Here is a 15,230-nt window from a genome sequence, read left to right as displayed (position 1 = left end):
TAAAATGTTTTGTTTTTAAATAAGTCGCTTCCTATATTTGGACATTGGCATTGTTGTAGCACTTAACATTTATGCGGAACACTATTACTTTTAACAATGTTATTGTACTTGTTCCTAATCAAATTAATGAAGATTGTTAATTGAAGATCGCGAGGCCACTAGAATGTATGAGAGTTAAGCTCTGTATTTTAAATCTGGTGGGTTTTTTTTTCTCCTTATATATTAGGAGCATCACAAAAGATCAATTCCAAGGGACACCTGGAACCTCCTTCTGGACTTTGGAAACATGATTGCAGATGATATGTCTAACTACGATGAAGAAGGTACCGGAAGTTGTGCTTCAGATGATTGACCGAAATGCTTACACCTGAGAACGTTAACTTTTCCTGCCTCTAGAGTGGTGACCCCGTCACTGAGATGGGGGTGGTGATAGTACTACCTACCCCCTTCCTTATTTTCTGTAAATCATACAAAAGAAAAATGCGGCGTTATATTTAGTGTAAATCAAGAAGACAGTCCTCTAAGCCAAAGCATTTCAAAATTGGATGTGCAGAGACCCCCATGGGGGAGCCACGGAGTTAGGTGTTCGGAAACCACCACTCCCAGATTCTCAGTCACGCACGATGCCTTAGGTCAGTTCCACACTGCGCTCTTTAGGCTTCCTCAGAGATTCCAGCTCCTGTCTTCTTACATAAATATATCTCTAGGCCGGGCGCGGTAGCTCAAGCCTGTAATCCCAGCACTTTGGGAGGCCGAGACGGGCGGATCACGAGGTCAGGAGATCGAGACCATCCTGGCTAACACGGTGAAACCCTGTCTCTACTAAAAAATACAAAAAACTAGCCGGGCGACGTGGCGGGCGCCTGTAGTCCCAGCTACTCGGGAGGCTGAGGCAGGAGAATGGCGGGAACCCGGGAGGCGGAGCTTGCAGTGAGCTGAGATCCGGCCACTGCACTCCAGCCTGGGTGACAGAGCGAGACTCCGTCTCAAAAAAAAAAAAAAAAATATATATATATATATATATCTATATATATTTGTCTCCCCCCGTGTTTAGGACGCTGCATTGGAGGACCTTTGGAGCCTGCTGTGTGCTGGGCACGCTGCCACCTTCGGGAGGGATGGTTTCCGGGTAGAAGGCCCCCCTCTAGACCCCCACCCACTTTGCTTCCTCCCTCCCCCTCGGCAGGCAGTGATCTGTTCTGGACACTGGCGCCGTGCCTTTAACGGGTGGTTTACGTGGCTGGCTGCCTGTTTTAGCTTCTGTTTCTCTGTGTCCTCCACACTTTGCACCGTCCCTAGATCAGAGGCACCCAGTAACTGCTTGTCAAATGAAAGAAGGGATCATTGAATTTCATTGACAGAAGCACAGCTTCCAGGATTGAGGCAGCAGTGCAGGAGCTCAGAGGGCCCTCGGGGCTGCCGGGGTGGGGAAGGGCAGGGCATGAGGGGGTGGTCTCACTGGGGAAGAGCCGCAGGAGGCAGCACCCCCTGATGGTAAGAATGCCAGTGACCTGAGGAACGTGCCACCTGGTCCGAGTGGGTCCATTTCACTCCCTTCCTGAGCAGCTGGTGTGACTGCCTGGGCCACTCATGGAGCAAGCAGGGCCACTGTGAGCCCACAGCCCCCTGGACATACCAGCACGCACACACCAGGGCTCCCGACCTGGCTGTGCTAGGACAAAAGAACTGGGTAACTTGGGCTGGTTCATTCTGTGAAACACAAATGGTATGGACCTCAAATCATTTGGGTTCTTGAAATGTAAATGTTGGATTGATATGTGACACAATGCCTTGAAGATAAAAACGGTGCTCTAACGGGTCTTCTGTTTGCTTGCTTTCCTTTAGGAGCTTGGCCTGTTCTTATAGATGATTTTGTAGAGTATGCACGGCCAGTAGTCACAGGTGGAAAACGCAGCCTTTTCTAGGCAGCAAGTTAAGCAGGAGTAAGATTGTGAAATGATTTGTGTCCTGCAAGGAGATTCCGGTCAGTTCCTGGGTGCATTGTCACTGAGTCCAGAAGTCATTGTTGACCCACCATGGAACCAGAGGAGCCATCCCATTCTGCCGGAGGACAGCAGCGGCTGCTTTGTGGACACCGCAGGAAGTTCCCCAGGACATGGCTGCTTTGGGATGTTTGGAGATTTGTCATCATAGCTGTTGCGTTAGGAGATTTCTGCATGACTTTTTAGTATTTACAAAACACTAAGGTAGAGCCGTGGCGCCGCCTGTGGGACCGCAGAGCATGCTGCGTAGCTCGCACCATCAGGCGAACCAGTGGCCGGCCGAACGCCGCCGAATGATGTTGCAGTGGCACTGGAAGCACGGCACGTGTCCTCTGCAGGGTGCTGCGTTTTTATATAAGTCAAAGCTGTTAAGAATGTGCCCTAAAGGAGATGATCTTGTCATAGAGTCTAATGTTTTTTAAAATTGGTGCCAGGAATTCAAGATTTATATTTTTTGAATTATCGAATATCTAGATTTACCAGCTCTATTTTTGTTTCCATTTTCTCTAGACATACATCTGAAAATCATTTTATGGTTCTCAGTCCCCATGTAGCTTTGCACAGCAACGGCACACATGGCACAATTCCAGCAGAGTTTATCTCACACCGTTTATATATCAGTGGACCCCTCTTACTTAAATGTTACTTGACCTGAGAAACTTCATAAAGTGTGTTTTTAAAAAATATGTTTTAGTTATATTTTAAAAGACATTTTTCCATGAAAAACATTTCTTTCATGAGTGATGAATTGTGGATTTTAAAATCGAGGCCAGGCACGGTGGCTCACGCCTGTAATCCCAGCACTTTGGGAGGCCGAGGCAGGTGGATCGCCTGACGTCAGGAGTTCGAGACCAGCCTGGCCAACGTGGTAAAACCTCGTCTCTACTAAAAATACAAAAATTAGCTGGGCGTAGTGGCACATGCCTATAATCTGAGCTACTCGGGAGGCTGAGGCAGGAGAATCGCTTGAACCCAGGAGACGGAGGTTACGGTGAGTCGAGATTGCACCACTGCACTCCATCCTGGATGACAGAGTGAGATTCTGTCTCAATAAATTAAAAAATAAATCAATACAATAAAATCGAATGAGTTGGTTTTTTCCACCCTCCTGTGGTGCCCATGGTGCCAGCATCTGAACCTTTGTGCCCCTGTGCACATTCGGAAGCTAAAATGTACATCGTTGTCCGAAAAAACCCAACCCCAAAACCTTCATCTGATTGGTGAGCTGAAGTCCGTCTTTGTGCCGTGTTTTCATCTGTTTTTCGTGGCCGCCTGGTTGAGGGGTACCCACGAGTGCCACCCAGGTGTGGAGGGCGTGTGTCGAGTTGTGGACATCACTGCTGACCCTACCTCACATGTGCCGAGACCCTCATGTCACAAGCGTGCCTTGCTGCCCCCCTGCAGCACCGTGCAGGACGTGGACCAGCTGGAGCTGTTTCCCAGGGGAGAGGAGAGTCGCCGCAGATGACCCAGCTGCGGTGTGAGAGAACAGAGCCCAGACGCGCAGCTGGGTTGGCTTCTGAGAACAGGACTCGCCCTGTGCTTCAGGAACGTCTGATGGCTGAGGTTCGTGAGCTTGGCGGCTGCAGGACCAACCTTCGATGCTTCTCAGCAGAGATGGTCACAGGGGGCAGCAGGGACAGGACTGGAAGGGACCTGCAGCCTGGAGACCCCGCCTGGCCCCCGCTGGCTTCTGGTGGTCCAGTGATGGGCAAGTCACAGACCTTCCCCAGGCTCTGCTTCCAGAACCCTTAACGGGAAACTGGGCCTGTCTACCTTTAGAAGTCTTCGATTCTCAGAGAGCATTTGTTTAATACAATAAAAACTAGCTTTAATAAAAACCTCATATGTGTGAGCGCATCTTGGAGGCTTCATGGATTCTTGACATGTAATTGTTCTGTTCAGAAAAGTTTATAGAATTCAGATAATTCTGTATAAATTATGGAGATCCGCAGTACTTTTTTGTTTCTGAGATTTAAAGTTCTAAGAGATTGTCAATAGATATCAAAATATCACTGGACAAAGGCTTTTCCAGAAATTGTTTTTTTCTTCTGTTGTATACGTTTGAGTCCTGCATGCTGTGAAATGCTGAGAACAGAAGCATTAAATTGTTTTATCTCGGGTATGGTTTCCTTTCGATTTCTCCTCGGCTACAGGGATGCCTGCCTATAGGTGTCAGCATCTGAGCCCTTGTCCCGGGATGACAGAACAGCCCCCAGCTAGCAACCAGCGGGCATGCCCCTGCCCTTCCATGTGGCCCACCAGCCCTGGCCAGGTAACAGGTCCTCAGGCAGCTTCTGTCGTTGCGTTCCCTCTCAGCGGTGCACCGTGTGCCTGAAGTGGTAGCTCGTGAGGAATTAGAGATCTCACAATAGGATTTACGGGGGTGTGTGGGAGCAGGGCGGGGGGACGTGTGCCAGCACGCACTGCTGGAAACCATCCCTTATCCAAGGGAAACAGCCAAGCACTGGGGTCTAAGGATCATGTGCGACCTGCCCCTTCGCAGTGCACCTGGCGGGCATTCCGGAATCAACATTGCCAGCTCCTCTCAGTGACATTGTGCATGTCATTGTGTTGTTTTAGCTTTAAGTTTATATCCATTTGTGACCTCAGGCTTCATGGGGCCAAGAGTAAACTTCTGATATTTGTTACTGTGTCCACGGTTTCAGGTACAAAGTAGGGGCTCTGCAAATATTTCCTGGATAAACTATTTAGCTAACCTTATCCCGTCCTGTTTGCTGAGGGAGCCAGACAGTGCTCTTGGCAAAGGTTTCCGCTGCCTGAGAATCGACTGAAGTGCCCAGCGAGGGGTCTGTGTCACTCCCCTCAACAACACAGGCTTTGGCCCCACAGTGCAGCTCTGCCTAGAACGGGTGGGGGTTCGAACGAAGGGCTGCCCTCCTGTCTGTCCTGTTTGGGTAGGGAACCTGCGTGCATGCTGTTTTTTGTGTTTGGGGTTTTTTTGTTTTGTTTTTGAGACGGCGTTTTGCTCTTGTTGCCCAGGCTGGAGTGCACTGGCGTGATCTTGGCTCACGGCAACCTCTGCCTCCTGGGTTCAAGCGATTCTCCTGCCTCAGCCTCCCAAGTAGCTGGGATTACAGGTGCACACCACCATGCCTGGCTAATTTTTGTATTTTTAGTAGAGATGGGGTTTCATCATATTGGTCAGGCTGGTCTCAAAATCCTGACCTCAGGTGATCCGCCTCGGCGTCCCAAAGTGCTGGGATTGTAGGCGTGAGCCCCTGCGCCCGGCCTGCCTGCTGGTTTTGAAGGACTGTTTGTTTCTGGATCTCAGGATCATGCTAGCTGGCATGATTTTGTTAATGCCTGGCTCTACCAGCAGACAGTGGAGGATGAGATGAGCTCACTGCTCGAGAACCTCCAGTTTAACAAGTGCTGGTATAACGCCAGATGGTGACTTAAATGCTTCTTGCTGTCTCGCTGCATACTACAAGAGTTTCGTGTTTTTTGTTTTTGTTTTTGTTTTTGTTTTGAGACGGCGTCTCGCTCTGTCTCCCAGGCTGGAGTGCAGTGGCACGCTACAAGCTCCGCCTCCCGGGTTCACACCATTCTCCTGCCTCAGCCTCCCGAGTAGCTGGGACTACAGTCGCCCGCCACCTCGCCCGGCTAGTTTTTTGTATTTTTTAGTAGAGATGGGGTTTCACCGTGTTAGCCAGGATGGTCTCGATCTCCTGACCTCATGATCCGCCCATCTCGGCCTCCCAAAGTGCTGGGATTACAGGCTTGAGCCACCGCGCCCGGCCGAGTTTCATTTTTATCAGACGCATTTCTTCAGTCCAGGTGTCACTCCCTTCGCTTCCCCTGGGTCTGATGGAAACCAGGCCCCGAGGAGGGAGGTGGGGGAGAGAGAGCCCCGCTGGGCACCCGGCCTCTGCAGAGACCTATCCAGGGCTAGGGTTGGGCGACGGTCTGTTTCCCTAATTTATTTCAAACCAGGAGCCCTGGCTAGTCTGCCTCACCCCCGGCCTCCGTATTTTTAATATTCTTTTCATGAGCTAGCAGGGATGTTGTAAATATGCTGAGCTGACTGAGGGCCGGATGGGAGGTTCCAGCGAAGCCTGTGCTTTGCTGACGACTTTCCCCCTCACAGTGCAGTCCGGTTATCTGAGAGCCGTTAAACACCGCACAGCGCAGTCCGGTTATCTGAGAGCCGTTAAACACCGCACAGCGCAGTCCGGTTATCTGAGAGCCGTTAAACACCGCACAGCGCAGTCCGGTTATCTGAGAGCCGTTAAACACCGCACGGCGCAGTCTGGTTATCTGAGAGCCGTTAAACACCGCATGCTGAGAAGACACCGTCGTTTTTCACACGGGAGCTATATAGACTTTGTTCCCTTTACAAAGTGTTCTTTCAAAAACATTTCATAATCGAAAAGTTTTCTAAAAAAAACTGCATGTCACAGATTAATCTCAACATTATGTTGCGTGAAGGAAGACGGACACTGAAGGCCACACATTGTATTTGAAATGTCCAGGAAAGGCAGAACTGTAGACAGCAGATGGGTTGTTGCCTGAGGGGTGAGGTCACGCCCCGCAGCGGGCCGCAGTGACAGGCACGCCTGCACACATTTGCTCCCGCGTCACCCCGCACCACACACGGGGAAGTGAGAGGAGCCCCCGCTCTGTCAACGCTCTGAAGTGCAGAAGCCAGCAGACTCCTTTGCTGAGGAGCTGGTGCCTGTCCAGACGCGGAAGAAAGCTGACACCTCCCACGTGGGGGACAGAAAGGTCCTCTCATTGGTGCCACCTGCAGAGATAGACAAGGAGTGCCCGGCCGTCAGAGGACGCTCCTGACAGCGACACAATGACCACTATAAAAGTCAGGCGGGCCGAGGAGGAGACAAAGGCCAGGACGCTCTGCAGCTGCAGGGTAAGAGGAGCTGCCTCCAGAGATGGAGAAATTTAAGGCTGCAATGTTGCTGGGGAGTGTCGGCGATGCTCTTGGTTACAGAAATGTCTGCAAGGAGAACAGCACTGGGGGCATGAAGATTCAGGAGGAGCTGCAACGTTCTGGGGGCCTGGACCACCTCGTCCTCTCGCCAGGAGAATGGCCCGTGAGTGACAATACCATCATGCACATGGCAACCGCCGAGGCCCTCACCACAGGTAGGGCCGGGCCCCATCACGCTCTGGTGCATGGGCTGGAGGGAGCACTGTGACCATAGGTAGGGCCGGGCCCCGCCTCGCTCTGACATGTGGGCTGGAGGGAACACTGCGGCCACAGGTAGGGCCGGGCCCTGTCACTCTCTGGTGCGTGGGCTGGAGGGAGCACTGTGACCATAGGTAGGGCCGGGCCCCGCCGTGCTGTGGCGTGTGGGCTGGAGGGAGCACTGTGGCCACAGGTAGGGCCGGGCCCTGCCGTGCTGTGGCGTGTGGACTGGAGGGAACACTGAGGCCACAGGTAGGGCCGGGCCCTGTCACTCTGGTGCGTGGGCTGGAGGGAGCACTGTGACCATAGGTAGGGCCGGGCCCTGCCGTGCTGTGGCGTGTGGGCTGGAGGGAACACTGTGGCCACAGGTAGGGCCTGGCCCGCCTCGCTCCTGTGTGTGGGCTGGAGGGAGCACTGTGGCTGCTCAAGTTCTCCCAGTAAGCCCCTGAGAGCTTTGAAGGCAGTGCGGTCCTTCAGTCGATGGTGTTACATGATGCCGCTGCTAAAAGTGGCAATTTAATAGACACCAGTGTCCCTCAAATTTGATATGAGGCAGATCGTGTTTCTCCTGTGGTTTCTCTGGGGGTCACAGTATTACTTTGCAGATTAAGATTCAATTTTTAAACGTGACTTTTCACTTGTGTTTGTAAAGCGTTAACTAAGCCTAGCACCTTCTGTTTCTAATAGAGTTAAAGCCAATTAAGCCTCTCTCAGCTGTGCCAGTGTGAGCAGGGTGATTCGGCTGTGCTGGTGTGAGAAGGGTGAGGGCTCACCTCTCACTCAGAGATTAAACCTTCTTGTTCCAAATTCATTACAAAGGGATGTAAAATAAGCCCGTTTAAAATGTGGACCCATTAATACTGTTTGGGGATTAGTTCTAAATTCCAATGACTGAAGGTTAGAACATCATCTCCCAAAACGGTTCAGCTTGGAGAGTTGCCCATACACAAATGTGTTCTAAGAAAATGACGTAAACTCGACTAGACGAGATTGGAGACAAAGCTTCTTAAAATACCTTTAAGTAGCAAATTGATTTTAGGATCAAGCTTTTGCATGAATTTCAGGGAAATGGCAGGTGCACAGACATGCAGTCCAGCTTTCCTACGAGGCATTTGCTCTTCCAAACCTCGTGGGTGCTGTCTGTTGATCACGGCAGAATTAAAATCTGAGGGCTGCAGCTAAGTCACTGAAATCTCACGCGTTCACTCCACCATTCCGTTCATCCGCCACGGACGCGCCCAGTTTAGTTCTGTGCTCACGGTGGAGGAATGCCATCGAGCCTGTGGCCGGTCCCTAAATAACGGGAGAGCTGAAGCGCCAGCGATAAGATAAGGCTCCCGGCTTGCTGGAGACAGGGAGGCGTCCGAGTGTTCACAGCCTTGATGTCGGGGAGCTCCTGCTTCTGGTTTTCCAGGCAGCCTCTTGTGTGCCCTTAGGACCAGCAGCCCCACGATTGTGTCCCCGCAGCCCAGAGCAGGCGCACTCCACACACAGACACCTGTGGGACAAGGCTCCTGCTTGTTTTCACCGTAGACGGCTGGTCCTCACTCTTCAGCATGGCTTCCTCTGGGCGTCTCATGCCGTGTGTGCACTCACAGCAGCTCTGCATGTCCCATCTCTGGTGGCACTTGGTGGGCGTTTTGTGAGTGGCAGTGTCCATGGCTGTGGGTCTGGTCCTGCCAGGCCTGCAGGGAGGGCAGCAGCATAGGACACTCCAAAAATGCACCGACGGAGATCGGCTCAACAGGATACGAAATTCACACAGTTCAAAGGGTTACGGACGTTCGGGGTGCTGTTTTTTGTTGTTTTTTGAGACAGAGTCTTGCTCCATCGCCCAGGCTGGAGTGCAGTGGCGTGATCTCAGCTCACTGCAACCTCCACCTCCTGGGTTCAAGCGATTCTCCTGCCTCAGCCTCCTGAGTAGCTGGGCTACAGGCACCCGCCACCACACCTGGCTGATTTTTGTGTTTTTAGTAGAGACGGGGTTTCACCTTGTTGTCCAGGCTGGTCTCAAACTCCTGACCTCAAGTGATCCACCCACCTCAGCCTCCCAAAGTGCTGGGCTGACAGGCATGAGCCACCGTGGGGCGCTGTTATTAAGAAGGAAGGAAGTTTGCTCTAAGCTCTCACGGTCCTCAGCTGTGGACGGGAAGGGAGGGTTCACTGCGCTGCTGCAGTGTCTAGTTTCTGTGTCCTGAGAAAACACGCGTCCAAGATCACCCCTGGAATCGCTTACCCCTCTAGAAACCAAAGCAAGCAGATTCTTTTCAACTCACTAAAAATCAAAGTTGAAATTTCACTTAAGTTTAGCTTTGTTCTTTAAATCACAAATTGTAGCCTATGGAAGGGGGTCCTTGAGCTGTGTTAACAATGGTGAGGGTTGGGCACAGTGGCTCATGTCTGCAATCTCAGCACTGTGGGAGGCCAAGGTGGGCAGACTGCCTGAGCCCAGGAGTTCTAGATCAGCCTAGGTACATAGCAAGACTCCGTCTCTACAAAACGACAGTGGTGAGTGCTGACTCCATGGCACTTCTGTACCAGGCATTGTTCCAGCTGCTTCACGCGTGTTATCCTCCACACGAGCTCCTCACATCACCGCGGAGGCTGATTTTATCACAGTCTTACAGGAGAAGGAACTGACATACAGAGAGGTTCAGGCACTTGCCCAGTGCCACACAGCCCAGTGAGTGGTGGAGCTTGGACGGGAACCACACAGTCTGTCCCCGTGCTCGTAAGCACCGTCCCTGACTGCTGAGGTCACAGTGGCCTGCAGGTATCATAACAATTGCAGTGTGCGGTGGCTCTTCAGCATGCTTTCCAAAGACAGGCAGGCTTGTACAAACGGAACTACATTTGGCATCTTTAAGTAAGCTGCACTGAAAAGTCCTTCGCCCCGTGAGCCACGGGGCTGTGTGGTCTGGCAAACCCTGGCTCTGCTGCTCAAGTGAGCCCAGGTCAGAGGGTCAGGTGCAGCCTCTGTGGCTCCCCGCTTTTGGGTGTGCCTCTGAACAGGGCACAAAAGCAGACTCTGAACCAGGAATTTGCCGTGTCTAGCGTTCTGCAAGACATATAGGAGAGGCGGCATCCGTGGCCTTGAGCGAAAAGGCCATGTCACGAGCGTGTTATCACCGAGTCACTCGGCAGGCATTTAGCAGGTGTGTGTGTGCCAGGCCTGGCGGGGGAGGTGTGCACTCAGCCACCGCCCAGGTATGCAGCTGGCCATTCCCAGCTCCCCAGCCCCGCTCCCTGGGAAAACGGGGGAAGTGGCTTCCCTGCCAGGGCCTTCCTGCCTCAGTCACAAAGGATTAAATGGAGTGGCCAGCAAAGTGGGAGGAAGCACTTAGGCCAGTGTGGGAAGGTGGCCGAAGGCTCGTCTGACACGTCTCCGCCGTGAGGCTCACTGAGCCCCAACTTCAGGGCCCAGCAGGACGGCGGGAGGTGTCACTGGCCACGGTCTCCAGGGCACAGGGCCTTCTCAGCCTCTCCTGGGGCTGTAATAACTGAAAATACTTGGAAACACGACATTTTGCTACAAGTTCACTGAATGTTAGTATTTTGCCTTTTTTTTTTTTTTTTTTTTTTTTTTTTGAGACGGAGTCTTGCTCTGTCGCCCAGGCTGGAGTGCAGTGGCCGGATCTCAGCTCACTGCAAGCTCCGCCTCCCGGGTTTACGCCATTCTCCTGCCTCAGCCTCCCGAGTAGCTGGGACTACAGGCGCCCGCCACCGCGCCCGGCTAGTTTTTTTTTTGTATTTTTAGTAGAGACGGGGTTTCACCGTGTTAGCCAGGATGGTCTCGATCTCCTGACCTCGTGATCCGCCCGCCTCGGCCTCCCAAAGTGCTGGGATTACAGGCTTGAGCCACCGCGCCCGGCCGCCTTTTTTTTATTGAGATACTAGTTGGGAGACTCAGGCAGCTTTTTTTTTTTTTTTTCTTTTTTTAAGACAGAGTCTCATTCTTTTGCCCAGCTGGAGTACAGTGGCACCACCTCGGCTCACTGCAACCTCCACCTCCCTAGTTCAAGGGATTCTCCTGCCTTAGCCTCCCGAGCAGCTCGGCTAACTTGTATTTTTAGTAGAGCCAGGCTGGTCTTGAACTCCTGACCTTATGATCTGCCCATCCCGGCCTCCCAAAGTGCTGGGATTATAGGTATAAGCCACCGCGCCCAGCCCCTCAGGCAGCTTTATAAACTGATTTGTCTTTCAGGAGACCAGACAGGGAAGACAGGAGACAGGAGTTGAGTGTCCCAAAGGAAAGAAACCTGGGGAGAAGCCCAAGGGTAGCAGCTTTGAAATCTGTTTCTAGCTTAAATTCTAACCTGAAAAGACAATGCTTTTTGTGCCATTTTGTTTTATGGACTTCTTTTTGCTTTGAAAAGGCTAAATTTCAGTTAAATACAGACATTTCGTACCTAATTCCAGAATAAAATGAATCCTTTTAGGGGACTCAGGAAGGGTTAGGCTTGTCAACCCAGGACTGAGTTGAGAAAGGCTGTTTGTGGAACGACTGTGCTGGTGCCTGTGAGTGGCACATGCTGGGTTTAGACACAGCCTGGACAAAGCCACGCAGCTCTATGCCCACCCAGGGGCTTCGTGTGCAGGCAAAGGTGACCTTAATTCTGTAGGAATGAAGCCCTCACATCTCTCCCATAAGACTGCAGGACTCATGTCTCCCAAACCATGGTCTTGCCACATTCTCTGTCCTCCCTGACTCAGAACTGGGGTGATGAACATGGCATGATGTAAAACAATACTGTGCATGCACACAACACCATGTGTGCAGACAACATGCGTGTAGACACCATACACACACAACACCATGTGTACAGAAAACATGCACGTAGACACTACACACACAACATGGTGCATGTAGACAACATGATACATACAACATCGTGTGTAGGCAATGCCATGCACACACAACACTGCGTGTAGACAACACTGTGCATGTAAACACTCTGTGTTTATGCAGTGCAATGCTATGCATTTATGACAACATCATACATGCAGGACAGATAATACCATGTGTGTAGACAACACCATGCACATACAACACTGTGCATGTAGACACCAGGCATGTAGGCAACACTGTGCATGTGGATAACACTGTGCACATAAGACAACAATGTGAGTGTAGACAACACCGTGAGTGTAAACACTCTGAATGTAGTCAACACCGTGAGTGTAGACAATGCTGTGAATGTAGACAACACCGTGAGTGTAGACAATGCACGAGTGTAGACAGCGCTGTGAGTGTAGACAGTGCCGTGAGTATAGACAACACCATGAGTGTAGACAACGCGTGAGTGTAGACAGCGCCGTGAGTGTAGACAGCACTGTGAGTGTAGACAACGCCGTGAGTGTAGACAACACCGTGAGTGTAGATAACGCTGTGAGTGTAGACAGCGCTATGAGTGTAGACAATGCCGTGTAGACAACACCGTGAGTATAGACAATGCTATGAGTGTAGACAACACTGTGAGTGTAGACAACACCATGAGTGTAGACAGCGCCGTGAGTGTAGACAATGCTGTGAGTGTAGACAACAATGTGAGTGTAGACAACACCATGAGTGTAGACAACGCCGTGAGTGTAGATAGCGCCATGAGTGTAGACAGCGCTGTAAGTGTAGACAATGCCATGTAGACAATGCCATGAGTATAGACAACACTGTGAGTGTAGACAGCACCGTGAGTGTAGACAATGCCGTGAGTGTAGACAGCGCTGTGAGTGTAGACAATGCTGTGTAGACAACACCGTGAGTATAGACAACGCTGTGAGTGTAGACAACGCTGTTAGTGTAGACAGCGCCGTGAGTGTAGACAACGCCATGAGTATAGACAACGCCGTGAGTGTAGACAATGCTGTAAGTGTAGACAATGCTGTGTAGACACCACCGTGAGTATAGACAACGCTGTGAGTGTAGATAGCACCATGAGTGTAGACAACGCCATGAGTGTAGACAACGCCGTGAGTGTAGACAGCGCTGTAAGTGTAGACAATGCCGTGTAGACAACACCATGAGTGTAGACAGCGCTGTGAGTGTAGACAATGCTGTGAGTGTAGACAGCGCTGTGAGTGTAGACAGCGCTGTGAGTGTGGACAGCGCTGTGAGTGTAGACAAGGCTGTGAGTGTAGACAGTGCTGTGCCCATATGACAACACTGTGCATGTGGACAACACCACGCACAACCCAGCCGGCCATGCCTCCCGGGACTGCCCCTCACTCTTCAGAGGCCTCTGCTGGGCTGGGTCAGGGAACTGGTGGTAGGAGGACACAACATGGAGTCCTTGTCCTGAGCACTTTTCTGGGAGTTTGCAGCCACGGAAGCCCTCTCTCTCTGGGGGGTTCACAGCCGTGGGGCCCTGCGTGCTCTCTCTGGGGGGTTCACAGCCACGGGGCCCTGTGTGCTCTCTCTGTGGTGAGAGGAGAGGAGGTTTGCAGCCGCGGGGTCCCGCATGCTCTCTGTAGGGTTTGCAGCCGCTGGGCCCCAAGTGCTCTCTCTGGGAGTTTGCAGCCTCAGGATCCTGTGCACTCTCTCCAAGGGTTTGCAGCCTGAAGATCCTGTGTGCTCTCTCCGGGGGTTTGCAGCCACTGGGGGCCCTGCACGCTCTCTCCGGGGGTTTGCAGCGGTAGAGGTTTCGTGTCCTCGAGGAGGGAGTGACTTTGCCAAGTGCCCCTCCTAATCTCACCACCCATCCGTGCTGGGACATCTGGCTCTGATGTGGCTGAGGAAGGCCCCAGCCACCAGCGGGAAGGTCTTTTGCTTCCAAGTGCCATTTCTGCCCCATGGAGGGTGGGCCAAGCCTCCGTCTTTGCCTCCTTCTCCCCATTCATTCCCACTCCTTCCCTCCCCCAAGGTAGGGGATTCATCACCAAGGAAAAGGGAGCAGTGGCATCTCCCGGGGCCGACTCGCAAGCCCAGAGTGCAGTTCTAGTACAGAATGAAAACAAGCTGCTGGGTGTTAAAGTGGCCGTCGGGAGGGGCGCCCTCGCCGGTCCCACCTCGGTGGGCATCCGCCTGCCACAGCCTGTCCTGGCATGGCCGGGTGCCCGGGCTCTGGTTTCAGAGGCTATGTGGACTCCATCCACAGACTGCAGGTTACTTAATCACAGAAGTGCTCTGGCTTTGCCGGCAAACACATTTGCCAGCTCTGGCCTTGGGCAAGACACATAGCCTCACCGAGCCTTATCAGGCAAACCGGCAAATAAGAACCAGCCCTTTCTGTGGGAGGATGTCTGGGCCTCCCGGGTGCTGGGCGTAGGGCAGGTGTCTGCTGTGTCCAGCTCCTTCGCCCTCGTGCCCCAGGGTCTTTCAGGGCCTCGAGCCCACCCTTGTTTCCAGAGCTTGTGGGGCTGGGGATGCTGCTTGGCGGCAGCTGTCCCTGTTGTACCCGGGTTTCCAGCAAGAGAAGACGGAGCCGGAGCTGGGCACATCGGCCTCCACCATCTGCGTCACAAGCCCATGGAATGGGCCGGTTTCAGTTCTGTTTGTGGCCACATAGATACAACCGCTAGAAAAGGAGCACTGTGGGGCTGGGCGCGGTGGCTCACACCTGTAATCCCAGCACTTTGGGAGGCCGAGGCGGGCGGATCATGAGGTCAGGAAATCGAGATCATCCTGGCCAACACGGTGAAACCCCGTCTCTACTAAAAATACAAAAAACTAGCTGAGCGCGGTGGCGGGGGCCTGTAGTCACAGCTACACGGGAGGCTGAGGCAGGAGAATGGCGTAAACCCGGGAGGCGGAGCTTGCAGTGAGCCAAGATCGCACCACTGCACTCCAGCCTGGACGACAGAGTGAGACTCCATCTCAAAAAAAAAAAAGAGAAAAGAAAAGAAAATGAGCATGGTGGGTCTTTTCTTGATTCCCACGTGTGACTAGAATAACAAGTGTAACAACAAACTAGAAGGCCTGAAATCAGAACGAAATCTCAGGTGAACTGTTTGTCTGCATGTTCAACGTCCCTCAGCAGCCAGGGCTGTGCAGGACGGATCCCCAAACCCTTCTCCGCCTCCCTGAAGTCGCCTCTTCCCTGCCAGAGGCTCGCTGGAGCTGT

At 52.4% G+C, this 15,230-nt stretch overlaps 2 protein-coding genes across 19 annotated transcripts in view; both read left to right on the top strand.

Annotated features, from left to right (window-relative positions):
- DCUN1D2 (defective in cullin neddylation 1 domain containing 2) overlaps positions 1-4,126 on the top strand; it is a 39,027-nt gene extending 34,901 nt beyond the window's left edge. For 10 of the 18 annotated variants that reach the window (XR_012426632.1, XR_012426629.1, XR_012426624.1 and 7 more), the window contains 2 exons: positions 227-323; positions 1,846-4,126. Coding sequence is in view for 5 of the 18 variants with exons in the window: in XM_065533521.1 (XP_065389593.1) it covers positions 227-323; positions 1,846-1,925 (177 nt within the window). In the remaining 13 variants the exon portion in view is untranslated. Of the gene's footprint in view, positions 1-226; positions 633-1,845 lie in introns of all 18 variants that reach the window. The other 8 variants (XR_012426626.1, XR_012426630.1, XR_012426623.1 and 5 more) reach the window with 2 other exon arrangements.
- Positions 4,127-6,866: 2,740 nt separating this feature from the next.
- Positions 6,867-15,230, top strand: part of ADPRHL1 (ADP-ribosylhydrolase like 1) — a 43,233-nt gene continuing 34,869 nt past the window's right edge. The window contains exon 1 of the mRNA XM_005586310.5: positions 6,867-7,130. Coding sequence (XP_005586367.4) covers positions 6,917-7,130 — 214 coding nt within the window. The 5' untranslated portion in view covers positions 6,867-6,916. The remainder of the gene's footprint in view (positions 7,131-15,230) is intronic.

Source organism: Macaca fascicularis, chromosome 17, assembly GCF_037993035.2.
Source record: "Macaca fascicularis isolate 582-1 chromosome 17, T2T-MFA8v1.1".
NCBI classification, from domain to species: Eukaryota; Metazoa; Chordata; class Mammalia; order Primates; family Cercopithecidae; genus Macaca; species Macaca fascicularis.
The sequence above is the reverse complement of the archived record's forward strand: the minus strand, read 5'-3'. Positions and strand labels throughout refer to the sequence as shown.